This window comes from Lampris incognitus, chromosome 3 (genome assembly GCF_029633865.1).
Source record: "Lampris incognitus isolate fLamInc1 chromosome 3, fLamInc1.hap2, whole genome shotgun sequence".
Lineage (NCBI taxonomy): Eukaryota > Metazoa > Chordata > Actinopteri > Lampriformes > Lampridae > Lampris > Lampris incognitus.
This window is the reverse complement of record NC_079213.1, coordinates 3639234-3658139: the sequence shown is the minus strand read 5'-3', so window position 1 is coordinate 3658139 and position 18906 is coordinate 3639234. Positions and strand designations below refer to the sequence as shown.

At 52.4% G+C, this 18906-nt stretch overlaps 1 protein-coding gene across 1 annotated transcript; it reads left to right on the top strand.

The window, feature by feature from the left end:
- Positions 1 to 17758: 17758 nt before the first annotated feature.
- LOC130109049 (uncharacterized) lies at positions 17759 to 18571 on the top strand. The gene has a single exon (XM_056275760.1). It carries the CDS (start codon positions 17759 to 17761, stop codon positions 18569 to 18571), a length of 813 nt encoding a protein of 270 aa, XP_056131735.1.
- Positions 18572 to 18906: the final 335 nt, after the last annotated feature.

Here is an 18906-nt window from a genome sequence, read left to right as displayed (position 1 = left end):
GTAAAGGAGGTGAACCAGAGAAGGAGTCTTTCCCTGGAAACACTCCTTCATGAAAGCTTTCTGTCAGCTCGACACAGATCTGCGTTTTTCTGAGGCTATTCATGACGGCTTTGTGTTCGCACGTTTAATCTGTAAGAAACATGTCTGCTTTGACTAGCGCTCCATAAATCAGTTATCGACATCGTATGTGACAGACACCCCCCCCCATAAACCCACGGCATGCTGGGATATGCTCCAGCACGCCCACAACCATGAACTGGATTATAGATGTAAAGACAAAGGATGATGTAATTATTCACAAAGAGAGAATGGAAGTGTTTAGAGAGGCTTAACCGAGCCTCACGTGTCCAATTTCATCAAGTGTGAAATCTTTTAATTTCATATGCTGGAAAACTGAAGACTCCAAATCTAATTATCTACCATATTATCAATATTACTATCATTATTACTGTCATTATTACTGTCATTAGTACTGTCATTATTACTATCATTAGTACTGTCATTATTACTATCATTATTACTGTCATTACTATCATTACTGTCATTATTACTATCATTATAATTGTCATTATTACTATCATTACTATCATTATTACCGTCATTATTACTGTCATTAGTACTGTCATTATTACTGTCATTAGTACTGTCATTAGTACTGTCATTATTACTATGATTAGTACTGTCATTATTACTATCATTATTACTGTCATTACTATCATTACTGTCATTATTACTATCATTATAACTGTCATTAGTACTGTCATTATTACTATCATTATTACTGTCATTACTATCATTACTGTCATTATTACTATCATTATAACTGTCATTAGTACTGTCATTATTACTATCACTATTACTGTCATTATTATTGTCATTACTATCATTATTACTGTTATTAGTACTGTCATTATTACTGTCATTAGTACTGTCATTATTACTGTCATTATTACTATCATTAGTACTGTCATTATTACTATCATTATTACTGTCATTAGTACTATCATTATTACTGTCATTATTACCATCATTATTACTCTCATTATTACTGTCATCATTATTACTGTCATTACTATCATTATTACTGTCATTACTATCATTATTACTGTCATTATTACTATCATTATTATCATTATTGCTATCATTATTACTGTCATTACTATCATTATTACTGTCATTATTATAATTATTGTTATCATTATTACTGTCATTACTATCATTATTACTGTCATTATTACTATCATTATTATCATTATTGCTATCATTATTACTGTCATTATTACTGTCATTACTATCATTATTACTGTCATTATTATAATTATTGTTATCATTATTACTATCATTATTACTGTCATTATTACTATAATTACTATCATTATTACTATCATCACCATTACGTGATGATGATCACGGGCAGTCCTTGATGAAGGGCTGTGTGACGTGTGTTGAGTGCAGGGTAACAGAACATCAAACCACGACTGTCTGCCCAGTTAACCCACAGTCAGTGTTACACCTCGAGTCCTCGCTGGCTGTCTGTGGTCATTTACTGTCACTGGCACATTTAATAACTTGTTTGACGTGTGAATAATAACGTGTTTGTTATTTACTAATTATGGTGTGTTTACTTCAATGAAATAATCAAATCTGAGTCACGTCTGCCACTGACAGCAGACCAGACAACACAAGGGCTTTCCTGTGTGTGTGTGCGCGTGTGCGTGTGTGTGTGCGTGTGCGTGTGTGTGTGTGTTGGTTTGTTGCTAGAGGAACAGGGAATTAAGTCTGCTGCAGACAGAGAAAGAGGGAGAAGAAGAGAGAAAGCAGAGTGAATCTGAGTTAATTGGCTTTGCTATTGAGCGTGAATTGTGCGTGAATGCGTGTGTGTGCGTGTGTGTGTGCGTGCGTGCATGTGTGTGTGTGTGTGTGTGTGTGCTTTGGTAGAGAACCAGTACGGGTGTGTCCCCCAGTAGGACGTGAAAGGGACCAGGAGGCTGGTTCAGTTCTACTGTAACTGGTTTCAAAGCTTTGGAGGAAACTCAGAAAACTCGTGTTGATTTGCAGCCCGACGTGCACGCTGACGTACACGCGGACGTGCGTGCACGTCCCTGGAACGAGCGTGTGTGAGCAGCGTGGGGGTTGGTCCTCTGTATCTCAGGGTGACACAGGTAATTAGCTAGATAGACCACTTGAAACGTGTGCTGAGGAGTCCAACCACAGACGGTTGGCCAGGGTGACAAATTTAAACGAAGCGCCGAAGAAGCTGGTGTCCGGGTGGCGTGGCGGTCTGTTCCGTTGCCTACCAACACGGGGGTCGCCGGTTCGAATCCCCCTGTTACCTCCGGCTTGGTCGGGCGTCCCTACAGACACAATTGGCCGTGTCTGCGGCTGGGAAGCCGGATGTGGGTATGTGTCCTGGTCGCTGCACTAGCGCCTCCTCTGGTCGGTGGGGTGCCGGTTTGGGGAGGAGGGGAACTGGGGGGAATAGCGTGATCCTCCCACGTGCTACGTCCCCCCGGTGAAACTCCTCACTGTCAGGTGAAGAGAAGCGGCTGGTGACTCCACATGTATGGGAGGAGGCATGTGGTAGTCTGCAGCCCTCCCCGGATCAGCAGAGGGGGTGGAGCAGAGACCGGGACGGGCCGGAAGAGGGGGGTGATTGTATGCACACACACACACACACACACACAAACACATATATATATATATATATATATATATATATATATATATATGTGTGTGTGTGTATCACTACCACAGTACATACGACATACTACATATGTAGTATGCAGTGGGACATACATCCTCTGAGACGGACACGTTTCAGTGGTGTATTTTGCTGAGCGTTTCATCTTGTAGACTCACAGATCAACACGTCGCCATCAGATGACGTGTCTTCCGCCACGCGGGGTGAATGAAGCACCAGACGAGAGGCAAATTAATCCAGTCTGTTCTTTTGTCGCCCCGCATCCGGGTTAATACAATTACAGGGTATTACCACTTGCTCGAGGAGCCACTGCACTCCACAGCGCTACAGAGACAGACACATTACCCATAATCCCCTGACACGTGGGGAGCGGCGGCGGCGTCGGCGTTCCTGGCTTTGATGTCATCAGCGTCACAGGGGAGGCCGCTGGAGTCATTTCCAAATTCAAAGAGGAGACTTCAAAGACTGCTCGCGCTGTGTTATTCCACCCCGGGCTAAACGTTAGCACAACCCTGCCGGTCTGAGAGACCCCCTCGTCATGGACCCCAGCATCACGGTCCATTACAGATCCGGGGTCAGAGTTAATCTACCGCACTCCGTCAACCACAGACCGGACCAGCATCCCGTTTAGAGTCTCTCGTCACAGAAACGGACGCGTCACAGTTCGCACACGTCAATACGACACGTTTTCAAGGAAGGAAATAAGCACGTGTGCGGACGTTCGCACGTGAAAACACGCGCTGAAATACATATCCCACGCAACAACTCGTCTCGTGCACGTCAGGCAGCGTGGGTCTACTTTAAACGGGAGCAGACGGAGGTCGTTAAGTCTTCATGTGAACTTCATTAGTAGCAACTGCTTCTCATTCATTCATTCATTCATTCATTCATTCATTCATTCATTAGTTCATTCAGAACACAGACACCAGGAGAGTCCGGGTAGTGGCGGTCTATTCCGCTGGCTACCAACACGGGGATCGCTGGTTCAAATCCCCGTGTCACCTCCGGCTTGGTCGGGCGTCCCTACAGACACAATCGACTCTGTGCATAACTGTAGTCCAGTGACTTCCGGTTTCTACTGCAGCGGTCAAATCAGTTTCCTGTTTGTTGGCGTGTGCTGTTGACAATGGCGTATTTGTCGCGATGCCTTCAAGATTCACCATGGATACATGTCAACCACACGCACACAACTGTTCACACACCTCCACCTGCACCTCCCAGCACACTTCCACCTGCACCTCCCCGCACACTTCCACATGCATCTCCCAGCACACATCCACCTGCACCTCCCAACACACTTCCACCTGCACCTCCCAGCACACTTCCACCTGCACCTCCCCGCACACTTCCACCTGCACCTCCCCGCACACTTCCACCTGCACCTCCCAGCACACTTCCACCTGCACCTCCCAGCACACTTCCACCTGCACCTCCCAGCACACTTCCACCTGCACCTCCCCGCACACTTCAACCTGCACCTCCCAGCACACTTCCACCTGCACCTCCCCGCACACTTCAACCTGCACCTCCCATCACACTTCCACCTGCACCTCCCAGCACACTTCCACCTGCACCTCCCCGCACACTTCCCCCTGCACCTCCCAGCACACTTCCACATGCACCTCCCAGCACACTTCCACCTGCACCTCCCCGCACACTTCCCCCTGCACCTCCCCGCACACTTCCACATGCACCTCCCAGCACACTTCCACCTGCACCTCCCCGCACACTTCCACCTGCACCTCCCCGCACACTTCCACCTGCACCTCCCAGCACACTTCCACCTGCACCTCCCCGCACACTTCCACCTGCACCTCCCCGCACACTTCCACCTGCACCTCCCAGCACATGGTGAGAAGTTTCAAGTTGCACATATCAAGTGACGTCCACAATTCCGTCCGTCCACTCACAAACAGGAAACTGGTATGACCGCTGCAGTAGAAACCGGAAGTCACTGGAAGCCGGATGTGGCTATGTGTCCTGGTCGCTGCACTAGCGCCACCTCTGGTCGGTCAGCCCACCTGTCGGCGTGATCCTCCCGCGCACTATGTCCCCCTGGGGAAACTGTTCGCTGCCAGGTGAAAAGAAGTGGCTGGTGACTCCACATGTATGGGAGGAGACATGTGGTAGTCTGCAGCCCTCCCCGGATCGGCAGAGGGGGTGGAGCAGAGACCGGGACGGCTCGGAAGTGTGGGGTAACTGGCCAGGTACGATTGGGGAGAAAAAGTGTGTGTGGGGCATAAACTAATAACGTTCAGAAGATCTTGGCTACGTCGGTAGTAGATGGTGGGAGGTGAAGAGCTGAAGCTCGTAGTTATTTATCTATTCAGCGCCACGTCGGGCTGCAGGAGGAGCAGACGGCCGCCTGGACGGAAACACCAGCCGCTGCAAAGTGAGAACGGGACTCTGAAATAATCTGTTTCACCCCCTTTCCCCTGCACAGCTCTCCTCCGGCCCCCCCCTCTCCACAGCTCTCCTCCGCCCCCCCCCCTTCCACAGCTCTCCTCCGGCCCCCCCCCTCTCCACAGCTCTCCTCCGGTCCCACCCCCTGCACAGTTCTCCTCCGGCCCCCCCCCCCCTCCACAGCTCTCCTCCGGCCCCCCCCTCCACGGCTCTCCTCTGGTCCCCCCCCCTCCACAGCTCTCCCCCCCCTGCACAGCTCCCCTCCGGCCCCCCCCCCCACAGCTCTCCTCCGGTCCCCCCCCTCCACGGCTCTCCTCTGGTCCCCCCCCCTCCACAGCTCTCCTCCGGTCCCCCCCCTCCACAGCTCTCCTCCGCCCCCCCCCCTCCACAGCTCTCCTCCGGTCCCACCCCCTGCACAGTTCTCCTCCGCCCCCCCCCCCTCCACAGCTCTCCTCCGGCCCCCCCCCTCCACGGCTCTCCTCTGGTCCCCCCCCTCCACAGCTCTCCCCCCCCCTGCACAGCTCCCCTCCGGCCCCCCCCCCCACAGCTCTCCTCCGGTCCCCCCCCTCCACGGCTCTCCTCTGGTCCCCCCCCCTCCACAGCTCTCCTCCGGTCCCCCCCCCTCCACAGCTCCCCCCCCCCCTCCACAGCTCTCCTCCGGTCCCCCCCCTCCACGGCTCTCCTCTGGTCCCCCCCCCTCCACAGCTCTCCTCCGGTCCCCCCCCCTCCACAGCTCCCCCCCCCCCTCCACAGCTCTCCTCCGGTCCCCCCCTCCACAGCTCTCCTCCGGTCTCCATGCTGAAGCCGTGTGAGCGAGGTGAGTATTTTCAGAGCTGACGTCATCAGTCTCTGATATCGCTGCCACCAGAAGTGCGAGGCGGCTCTCAGCACAGCGGATGAAGTCATGCCTGGCACGGAATTACTCACCACTACATCAGGCCAAGCCTTACCTTAAGGCACCTTAGTGCTGAAGTAACACACACACACACACACATCCTCTTAGACACACACACACACACACAACTCATCCTCTTAGACACACACACACACACACACACACACACACACATCCTCTTAGACACACACACACACACACACACACACACACATCCTCTTAGACACACACACACACACACACACACAACTCATCCTCTTAGACACACACACACACACACACACACACACACACACAGGAGCTCACCACTTTAAGTGCAAACACATACACTTGTATGCACACAAAAGCACACTTATGCAAGCACTCGCAAACACAACAGCATATGCACACAGGTACGAACATGCACGCACAAATACAAAATCACTCTCACACACACACGCTGCCACACACACCCACACACATGCAATCACAGTCACATGAGCGCACAACCATCAAGGTGTACACTCCGTCATTCTGTGTGTACAAACACACACACACACACACACACACACACACACACACACACACACACACACACACACCTTTAGTTGCTCATTATCGCTGAAAGGCTGTGAGAGTAAATCCACACACCTGTGTGTGAGCAGGGTGTTGAAGCTGCTGGGCAGCAGAACCTGCAGGATCCAGGACTGATGACTTTCACTGAAACGAAGCCACAACATCTCCTCCACTGTTTCATCCCTGTGACACGGTGAAGTGTTCAGTTCCTCTGTGAGGACGAGACCGTCCCCACAAACATCACCCTGTTCTAAAGCCATCACCCCAAGACCTTCAGCCTGTTCTAGAGCCATCACCCCAACACCTTCAGCCTGTTCTAAAGCCATCACCCCAACACCAGCACCTTCATCCTGTTCTAATGCCATCACCCCACCACCAGCACCTTCATCCTGTTCTAAAGCCATCACCCCAAGACCAGCACCCTCATCCTGTTCTAAAGCCATCACCCCAACACCTTCAGCCTGTTCTAAAGCCATCACCCCAACACCAGCACCTTCATCCTGTTCTAATGCCATCACCCCACCACCAGCACCTTCATCCTGTTCTAAAGCCACCATCCCAACACCAGCACCTTCATCCTGTTCTAAAGCCATCACCCCAACACCAGCACCTTCATCCTGTTCTAAAGCCATCACCCCAACACCTTCATCCTGTTCTAAAGCCATCACCCCACCACCTTCATCCTGTTCTAAAGCCATCACCCCAAGACCAGCACCTTCATCCTGTTCTAAAGCCATCAACCCAAGACCAGCACCTTCATCCTGTTCTAAAGCCATCACCCCAACACCAGCACCTTCATCCTGTTCTAAAGCCATCAGCAGCACCTTCAGCCTGTTCTAAAGCCATCACCCCAACACCAGCATCTTCAGCCTGTTCTAAAGCCATCACCCCAAGACCTTCACCCTGTTCTAAAGCCATCACCCCAAGACCAGCACCTACATCCTGTTCTAAAGCCATCACCCCAACACCTTCAGCCTGTTCTAAAGCCATCACCCCAACACCAGCACCTTCATCCTGTTCTAATGCCATCACCCCACCACCAGCACCTTCATCCTGTTCTAAAGCCACCATCCCAACACCAGCACCTTCATCCTGTTCTAAAGCCATCACCCCAACACCAGCACCTTCATCCTGTTCTAAAGCCATCACCCCAACACCAGCACCTTCAGCCTGTTCTAAAGCCATCACCCCAACACCTTCATCCTGTTCTAAAGCCATCACCCCAACACCAGCACCTTCATCCTGTTCTAAAGCCATCACCCCAACACCTTCAGCCTGTTCTAAAGCCATCACCCCAACACCTTCATCCTGTTCTAAAGCCATCACCCCAACACCTTCATCCTGTTCTAAAGCCATCACCCCAACACCAGCACCTTCATCATGCTGTAAAGCCATCACCCCAACACCAGCACCTTCAGCCTGTTCTAACGCCATCACCCCACCACCAGCACCTTCATCCTGTTCTAAAGCCACCATCCCAACACCAGCACCTTCAGCCTGTTCTAAAGCCATCACCCCAACACCAGCACCTTCATCCTGTTCTAAAGCCATCACCCCAACACCAGCACCTTCATCCTGTTCTAAAGCCATCACCCCAACACCTTCATCCTGTTCTAAAGCCATCACCCCACCACCTTCATCCTGTTCTAAAGCCATCACCCCAAGACCAGCACCTTCATCCTGTTCTAAAGCCATCACCCCAAGACCAGCACCTTCATCCTGTTCTAAAGCCATCACCCCAACATCAGCACCTTCATCCTGTTCTAAAGCCATCAGCAGCACCTTCAGCCTGTTCTAAAGCCATCACCCCAAGACCAGCACCTTCATCCTGTTCTAAAGCCACCATCCCAACACCAGCACCTTCAGCCTGTTCTAAAGCCATCACCCCAACACCAGCACCTTCATCCTGTTCTAAAGCCATCACCCCAACACCAGCACCTTCAGCCTGTTCTAAAGCCACCATCCCAACACCAGCACCTTCATCCTGTTCTAAAGCCATCACCCCAACACCAGCACCTTCAGCCTGTTCTAAAGCCATCACCCCAACACCAGCACCTTCATCCTGTTCTAAAGCCATCACCCCAACACCAGCACCTTCATCCTGTTCTAAAGCCACCATCCCACACTCAAAACTGTGGAAATAACAGTGGACCTGAAGTAGGAGTGCAACATCAAACACCCAGGCCCTTATGAAAAAAGGCCCAACAACGCCTGCATTTCCTGAGGAGGCTGAGCAGCGCCCGTCTATCCCCCAAAACTCTCCCCAACTTGTACCACTGCACCATAGAGAGCATCCTGACCATCTGCGTCTCAGTGTGATACGGCAACTGCACCTCAGTAGACCAGAAAGCTCTGCAGCGGGTCGTCAAGGCGGCCCAGCATATCACCGGTACCCAGCTCCCAGCCATAAAAGACATTTATCACAAACGCTGCCTTGGAAGGGGTCTGAGCATCAGCAGAGATCCCACCCACCCCAACCATGGACTGTTCTCCCCCCTGCCCTCTGGGAGGCGCTACAGGAGCCTCAGAGCCCCCACTACCAGGCTCAAAAACAGCTTCTTTCCCCAAGCTGTTGCCCACCTGAACCTGGATACCCACTGAATGTCTGTAGATATGTTCATACTCATGCTTTTTTTTAAACGTATCTTTAGCGTTTAGCCTTCATATGTGCATATCTTATACTGTGTTTGTTGTGTTCGTGTGTGTCTGTCTTACACTGTTCGGCGAAGCCGCAGCCCTCGTTTCATGTTTAACATGTGCCTGCACATTGTTTTTAATGACAGTAAACTGAATTGAATCAAACGGAATTGAACTGAATAGTCATCAGAAAGCCCCAGCAGAGGATGTACTTCCTGCCCCAGCTCAGGAAATACAACCTGCTTCAAGAGCCGCTGATCCGGTTTTACACTGCAGTCACGGGGTCTAGCCTCTGCACTTCCATCACTGTCTGGTTTGGATCGACCACGGAACCGGGCAGGAACAGGCAGGCCAGCGGGAACGACCTACTCACCATCCAGGACCTGCACACACGTCCAGAGTCAGGGAAGAGGCAGGGGAGAATCACTGCAGACCCCTCACACCGGGGACACAACCTTTTCAAGACTGTACTCCACCAAAAAACGACCCCATAGGTGGTTAGCCTGTCTGTGAGGCGTTGTAAAAAGGACGTCAACAAGTAGATAAAAACCCACAATACACAGAGGCGAAAGGCATCTGGCATATCCCCTACCGCCGGCAGGGGCGCTAATTTAGGAAACGCTCCGGCGGGTCGTAAAGGGTAGGAACAACCGAGCTATGTGGTCGGAGGACTTGCTGACCTTTCCAAATGTCTCCCCTCTGGCAGGCGGTACAGCACACCGTACACCCAAACCACCAGACGTAAGAACAGTTTCTTCCCCCTCGCCGCCACACCTACGAACAGCTAAGCCACCGCGGCCCTGCGGAACAGCCCGGGACCACTTGAATACCCACGGTGCCTACAAATCTGACACTGATGTCAGTCCAAAATACAGATGTGCAACACGTTTTACCCACTACCGTCTACCTCAGCAGGCTGTATACTGTACACATGTATACAGAGTGTATATACTGTACATATGTATACAGAGTGTATATACTGCACATATGTATACAGAGTGTATATACTGTATATATGTATAGAGTGTATATACTGCACATATGTATACAGTGTACATATGTATAGTGTATATACTGCACATATGTATACAGAGTGTATATACTGTACATATGTATACAGAGTGTATATACTGCACATATGTATACAGAGTGTATATACTGTACATATGTATACAGTGTATATACTGTACACATGCATACAGAGTGTATATACTGTACATATGTATACAGAGTGTATATACTGTACACATGCATACAGAGTGTATATACTGCACATATGTATAGTGTACATATGTATATAGAGTGTATATACTGTACACATGTATACAGAGTGTATATACTGCACATATGCATAGAGAGTGTACATATGTATATAGAGTGTATATACTGTACAGATGTATAGAGTGTATATACAGTACATATGTATACAGAGTGTATATACAGTACATATGTATACAGAGTGTATATACTGCACATATGTATACAGAGTGTATATACTGCACATATGTATCCAGTACATATATGTACACAGAGTGTGTATAGTTTCCCAGGGAATACTTGGTTTGGTAGCAGCAGTGTGCAGGATGAAGGGAAAGCTCTCGGTTGAGGCGGCAGGTGTTTCCAACACCAACAAAAGACCGGACGGTTCAGCACCGTGAGTCATTTCCAGAATCACAGAGCTGTGGAAAGCAAAGCCAACACCGCCGCCACCACCTCACCGTAACTGACGGGCGATAATGTCCTCGCTACTTCCCGTTCCATGGGGGGGGGGGTGAGAATCATCTTTTGCTGGAGAAAAAGGATTCGCGCAATGAACATGTGTAAAGACGCATGTGAACGTGAGAGAAGTAAAGTGAAACTCCTCCGTTCATCTTCATGCAGGATGTTCTTCACTGATTTTTGTGTCAACTGCATGACGTTTGTGTTTACAGTGTTGCGAACATGTGTTTTACATTTGCATTTTGTCTGAAAGCAATCACAGTTGGTGTCGTGGGCAGACGAGTCCATGCTAACCGCGTGGAAACACGGTTTGAGAAAGTACATAAACATGTAGGAATTGCATATTAGCCACTGAGAAAACCTGTCAAATCAAACAGAATAAGGTGAAAGAAAAGAAACAAGGGGCGGCACGGTGGCGCAGCTCGGTCACCTCACTGCAAGAAGGTCCCGGGTTCGAGCCCTGGGGGGGTAGTCCAACCTCGGGGGTCGTCCCCAGATAGCAAAATTGCTGTGGCCTGGACCCGTCCCACACCGACACTTCATGCGGCCCACATGCTGTGTGGAGTGATGGCACTTGGGCGGTCTGCTCCTGTTTGCCCGATCCGGGCCAGAACCAAGCCATAGCAATGCCGCATGTGCCACATATTGGCCAAAGGGTGGCCATATTTGTTATGTGATATTTGGGCCATATTCACCATTTACCACACGGGCCACTTCAAGGTCACATCCGGACCACATGTTGCCCAGAGCACCGCATCTTTGCCCAAAAAGGCCCACATGTGATTTGGCATATTTGGGCCATATTTGGTATTATACATGTGGGCCACTTCAGGCTCACATCCATTTTGTCAGGGCCAGAAGAAGGCCAGCAGTGCCGCGTCACTGCCTGAAGTGGCCCACATCCGGATGCTGTCTGGGTCCTCTGTGTGGAGTTTGCATGTTCTCCCCGTGTCTGGGTGGGTTTCCTCCGGGGGCTCCGGTTTCCTCCCACAGTCCGAAGACCTGTAGGTCAGGTGGATCGGCCGTACTAAACTGTCCCTAGGTGTGATGGCCTGGCGTCCTGTCCAGGGTGTCTCCCCGCCTGCCGCCCCCTATCCGCTGGGATAGGCTGCAGCATCCCGCCACCCTGATTAGGGTAAGCCGTTTGGATGACGGGTGGATGGATGGAAATAAAGTAAGTAAAGATTTTTTTTCTTAAATAAAGTTTCTGCATCCAGCGCTGGCTAGATGGAGTCAAGGACTTGGACCGTCTGGCGCCACTTTGGACCGTCTGGTCACGAAGCCCTCGTCTGGAAAACGGACAAATCGCCCCCACCCCTTCCCTCCACCCACACCTTCACTTGGCGCCAGCCTTCCCCTGCACACGTCCGAAGGCCGGCGCAACCCTTCGTAAACGGCGAGCGGAGACGGCTGACGGGGCGACCGGGGTCGCCGGGAAGCACATCCTGTCCCAGATGGGCCCGCTGCGGCGGGGCCAACATGGCGGCCGACCTCAAGGTCAGGGCAAACTGCTTGGCCGTCCGTCTTTGCCAACCCAGCGCTGCAGATAAGCAGGCATGTGTGGAGGTGGAGAGAGAAGGATTTTAACTGAAGACCCCTTCCGAGTCTGCTGCCCCCTGACGGCCGACAAGCTGGGTAACTGGAAAGAACAGCTGCTCCACGTGACCACCGATCTGCTGAGGCCCCAGTCCTGCAGGCCGAGGTCTAATGGTGTGTGTCGTTGTGTGTCCTGTGGAGGTGTTGTGTGTCCTGTGGAGGTGTTGTGTGTCCTGTGGAGGTGTTGTGTGTCCTGTGGAGGTGTTGTGTGTCCTGTGGAGGTGTTGGGAAGGAGAGCGTCTGAGCCCCGTTCACAATGAAGGAGAGTCAGCAGGCTGTCGTGTTGCCACCTGGTCACACCGGATCTCCACTGAATCAGGCCGACCACGTCAGGTGGGCAAATCCAGCACCGCGTGGAACCATCCTATTGTACAGGAGCAGCCGCAGCGCCCGGGGACCAACTCCAGCTCTTCTTTCCACTGCCTTGCTCAGGGGCACAGGCAGCAGTATTAACCCTAAGGTGCATGTCTTTTCGATGGTGGGAGGAAACCGGAGCACCCGGAGGAAACCCAGCCAGACACTGGGAGAACATGCCAACTCCACACAGGAAGAAGCTGGGACACCTGGGGCTCGAACCCAGGACCGTGCCGCCCAAATGTCCAACATGTCACCAAACCTGCTGATCACTTGACACAAAATCCAAATGAAGACATTCGTCACATGGCTGAACAGCAGAGAGCCGACAGGGAGGAAGGAGGCCGGTCCCGCAGTTTACGGCAGAATTCAGCTTGAGAACCATTTCCCTTGGACGGCTCGTTGGTCAGGGAACAACTTCACAACCACCTTTAGCGGAGCGGTCTGTTCCGTTGCCCCCCAACACGGGGATCGCCGGTTCGAATCCCCGTGTTACCGCCGGCTTGGTTGGGCGTCCCTACAGACACAACTGGCCGGGTGGGAAGTCGGATGTGGGTATGTGTCCTGGTCGCTGCACTAGCGCCTCCTCTGGTCAGTCAGGGCGCCTGTTCGGGGGAACTGGGGGGAATAGCGTGATCCTCCCCCGCGCTACATCCCCCTGGTGAAACTCCTCACTGTCGGGTGAAGAGAAGCGGCTGGTGACTCCACATGTATGGGAGGAGGCATGTGGTAGTCTGCAGCCCCCCTCGGGTCAGCAGAGGGGGTGGAGCAGATACCGGGACGGCTCGGAGGAGTGGGGTGATTGGCTGGGTACAACCGGGGGGGGGGGGAGCAAAACAAAACACGTGTCCTGCAGGAGGGACACACTATAAAGACTCACAAGGTTACAACAACAACAACCAACACCGTCAACAGCAGCCCCCCCCCCGCATTTTCATGACTTGTGCTTTATGTCTTGCAGAACTTCCATTACGCAGGAGCACACAACTGACAAGGCCGCACATAAAACACACACACACACACACACAGACACAGACACACACACACACACAATGTGAACAGATGCCCATCTGGCAGGTCTGCAGCTGGGGGGGATGAAGTCCATACGTGAGCACCCACACACTTCCACGCTGAATCCTGATAAAGACACGCCAGGAGTAGGTGTGTGTGTGTGTGTGTGTGTGTGTGTGTGTGTGTGTGTGTGTGTGTGTGTGTGTGTGTGTGTGTGAGCAAAGGGTATCGGTCAGCCGCTCTGCACTTACAAACGGCCCGTCTTCAATAAATGATGCATCAAACGGATCCAACACTCAGTCACTCCTCTGACGGAGGTTCAGATCAGGGCCGAGCAGCCAAGGGGTGCCCCCCTCCCCCCTCTCCTCCCCCCTCCTCACACCCCTCCCCCTGACGTCTACAGGGTCAGCGATCCGAACCCTCCCTGCGTCTTTTATCATCCTTTTTTTTGGTTTATTTTCGATGCGGGGAGGGGGGGGGACTCTAAACACCTCCCCCCTCCCCCCCGTTACAAAATCCATCCCTCCATCTTCGTGCTCCTGGGGTGCACCCATATACCCCCCCCACCCCCCCCCCCCATCTTAGAGCAGGCTCAGCGGAGAACGGAGCCGGCGCCACGCGGCGGACTGGCTGCTGCTGGTCCCGTGCGGTGACATGGACTCGAACCCGTGCTGTTTGTTCTTCTTCTACTGTCGCCGCAGCGCTGCCAGGGTCCGAGCACCACTGCACTCTACATACCCAGATAGAGCCCTGTAGGTTTCTGGGTCCTGGAAGAAGCTCGTCGCTTTATTTCTTTCTCTTTGAAAAGGTTTCCAGGGCGTCCGGGTGGCTCAGCGGTCTATTCCGTTGTCCACCATCACGAGGATCGCCGGTTCGAATCCCCGTGTTGCCTACGGCCTGCTCGGGCCTCCCCTTACAGACACCATCGGCCGTGTCTGCGGGTGGGAGGCCAGAGGTGGGTATGTGTCCTTCTCCCCGGCTGTACTTGGCCAGTTACCCCACTCCTCCGAGCCGGCCCGGTCTCTGCTCCACCCCCTCTGCTGACCCGGGGGGGGGAGGGGGGAGGGCTGCACATTACCACATGCCTCCTCCCATACATGTGGAGTCACCAGCCGCTTCTCTTCACCTGACAGTGAGGAGTTTCACCAGGGGGACGTAGCGCCTGGGAGGATCCCGCTATTCCCCCCCAGTTCCCCCCCCCCCAAAAGGCGCCCTGACCGACCAGAGGAGGCGCTAGAGCAGCGACCAGGACACATACCCACATCCGGCTTCCCACCCACAGACACAGCCACTTGTGTCTGTAGGGACGCCCAACCAAGCCGGGGGTAACACGGGGATTCGAACCGGCGATCCCTGTGTTGGTAGACAACGGAATAGACCGCCACGCCTTCGGAAATACACACCACGTCCCCACGGCTGACATTTGGAAGACATTTAGGGAGGACGAGACCCTGCAGGGAGAGTCCTCGCACCTTAATCTCCAGCAGTTTGTGTACATGAGCCAGACTTTTCCAGAGCCGGGGTAAACCCCTTCTTTCCAGGGTTTGTTGGTCTCATCTTGTCTTTCCTTTTCCTGACTTCAGACCTGAACTATGAAGGCCTTACGTCATCTGGATGCGAAGGCACCGACCGATATTTGTCGAGTCCACAAAGTCATTCTCCCGTGATCCGCGTTTAATCCCCTCCGGGTCTCGGTGACGTCATCTTCTAACGTCTGGGCTTTCTCAAGCCTTGTTTATGCAGGAAGTATTTCCTGCTGGCACACAGGGACTACACTGAGCCAGAGGAGTGTGTGTGTGTGTGTCTGTGTGTGTGTGTCTGTGTGTGTGTGTGTGTGTGTGTGTGTGTGTGTGTGTGTGTGTGTGTGTGTGAATCCTGCTTCTCACCTCATGCTCATCCCCTCTACCAGCATCAGGAAACAGGACCCAGTGAGAGCGGGAACATTAAAACACTTTTAGAGAAATCCTGATGAGGAATACTGATGAGGAATCCTGATGAGGAATCCTGATGAGGAATCTTGATGACGTATCCTGGTAAGAAATCCTGATGAGGTATCCTGATAAGGAATCCTGATAAGGAATCTTGATGACGTATCCTGGTAAGAAATCCTGATGAGGAATCCTGATGAGGAATCCTGATGACGCATCCTGATAAGGAATCCTGATGAGGAATCCTGATAGGGAATCCTGATGAGGTATCCTGATAAGAAATCCTGATGAGGAATCCTGATGAGGAATCCTGATAAGGAATCCTGATGAGGTATCCTGATAAGGAATCCTGATGAGGTATCCTGATAAGAAATCCTGATGAGGAATCCTGATGAGGAATCCTGATGACGCATCCTGATGAGGAATCCTGATAAGGAATCCTGATGAGGTATCCTGATAAGAAATCCTGATAAGGAATCCTGATGAGGATTCCTGATGATGCATCCTGATAAGGAATCCTGATGAGCACTGTGTGGATACGAGGAGCAGCGATGTCCCCCCCAGCACCGATTTCCTCTGTAGAGAATAATCGCGTCTGACTTTGAGAGATGGTTGGAGTCTCTGTGTAACCTCTGTGTTCTGGTCACGACTGGCAATGAATCAAAGCAACAGTTGGTCAAGTTGGAGTCAAGATATGCGTAACACTCCGGCTCCGTGTCCGCCGCAGTCACGACGGGAAGGGGACTACTCCAGTCCGCCAACGTGATCGTGTAGTTTGAACGAGACCACGTACACACTAGCTAACGAACCCACCTCACGTGAACCCGGAGCTAACATGTGTAACCGGTGTAACCGGTTACTTTCTTGCCCGGTGCGGGATTCGATACGGGGTGTACTGCACCACAAGGCGACGTCACTAACCGCTCGGCTAAAGGGTCAGACCCGTTAGCTAGGGGCTAACGTGTCTTATTAGTAGTTTACACATGCTAGCATGCAAAGAACAAGATGCAAAATGTTCCGCATGGCAGAAAACACGCAACTAGCATAGCTGGCAACGAGTCGGGACGACAGCTGGTCGAGTCCGTCACGCCACGAGCGGTACTCCTGCTCCTGCACGCGAGAATAAAACACAGACACGCGTCTGTTTACAGTGTCTCGCGGCAGCCATTCGCAACCTCGTGAGCTAGCGTTAGCATGCGCTAGCATTAGCATTAGCATCAGCTAGCATGTCAGGATGTGTTCAACTAGCATCCATATACTCGATAAAAATGAGCAAAACAAACACGCACAGCTGTCTGATCTCCACATAACGTGCTCTACCTACGTTCACGAGGCACCTCCCAGGCAGATAGACCCTGTACGCGCGTGACGACGCGTTACGTCCCCCTGGTGAAACTCCTCACTGTCAGGTGAAAAGAAGCAGCTGGTGACTCCACATGTATGGGAGGAGGCATGTGGTAGTCTGCAGCCCTCCCCGGATCAGCAGAGGGGGAGGAGCAGAGACCAGGACGGCTCGGAAGAGTGGGGTAATTGGCCGGGTACAATTGGGGAGAAAAGGGGGGAAATTTTTAAAAACACTTAAAATGACTTGTTTCTTACCCAGTTACCCCAGATAAGCAGAATAATCACTACATTACCAGACCAGTCATCAGTGACAGGCCTAGTCCACCACAGAGAACCACGTGTGGGCAGGTTTTCCTTCTAGTCCAGCTCACCCTGATCTCTGACTAGTCCCCGTCTGTCCGTGTGATGGCGCCTTAATCGGTGAAATGCAAACCTGCCTTCACCTGACTCCCACTGCCCAACCCCGCAGCCTGCAGGGGGCGCGTGTTCTCAAGAGTTCATATGTCCTCCGTCTCGTCACATGATCAGAGGGTGTAACTGATGACGTCATGGTCAGGACACGTGACTTCATGTGGAAGTTAACTGGCCAGTCCACCGTACACGTCTGCCAAACAAATGACTCCAGTTCTGTGCCAGATCACACCACGACCCAATACCACGCCCCAAAACCACGCCCCAGTACCACGACCCAATACCACGCCCCAAAACCACGCCCCAGTACCACGACCCAATACCCCTCCCCAGTACCACGCCCCAGTACCACGACCCAGTACCACGCCCCAGTACCACGCCCCAGTACCACGACCCAAAACCACGCCCCAGTACCACGCCCCAATACCACGCCCCAACACCACGCCCCAGTACCACGACCCAAAACCACGCCCCAGTACCACGCCCCAACACCACGACCCAATACCACGCCCTAAAACCACGCCCCAGTACCACGCCCCAACACCACGACCCAATACCAAGCCCCAGTACCACGACCCAATACCACGCCCCAAAACCATGCCCCAGTACCACGACCCAATACCACGCCCCAGTACCACGACCCAATACCACGCCCCAGTACCACGCCCTAACACCACGACCCAACACCACGACCCAATACCAAGCCCCAGTACCACGACCCAATACCACGCCCCAATACCACGCCCCAGTACCACGCCCCAATACCACGCCCCAATACCACGCCCCAGTACCACGCTCCAATACCACGCCCCAGTACCACGACCCAATACCACGCCCCAATACCAAGCCCCAGTACCACGCCCCAATACCACGCCCCAGTACCAAACCCAAACACCACGCCCCAGTACCACGACCCAATACCACGCCCCAAAACCATACCCCAGTACCACACCCCGAAACCACGCCCCAATACCAAACCCAAACACCACGCCCCGACACCACACCCCAACACCCTGACACCACAGACACACACACACCACACACGAGTGCGGACCCCCCCCCCCCCCCCCACACACACACACACACACACACACACATTATGTGTAAGTAAATCCTGGCCCACCTTTGCTTCCCATGTGACACACACTGCATCTTCATGTGCAGGAGTCCACAGTGAAATGTGCTGCACCACGTTTGACTGATGGATGGGTGGATGGATGGATGGATGGATGGGTGGATGGGTGGATGGATGGGTGGATGGATGGGTTTGTATGCGAAGAGGAAATGCAAGAAGAAGGAGTTCATCAGTGGCTGCGAGTGAACTCTGCCTGCTCTTGGATTTGGGTCTGGCA

What these genes read in the sequence shown, in the direction of transcription:
- LOC130109049 (XM_056275760.1), top strand. Translation starts at nt 17,759, where the DNA reads ATGACTCCAGTTCTGTGCCAGATCACACCACGACCCAATACCACGCCC.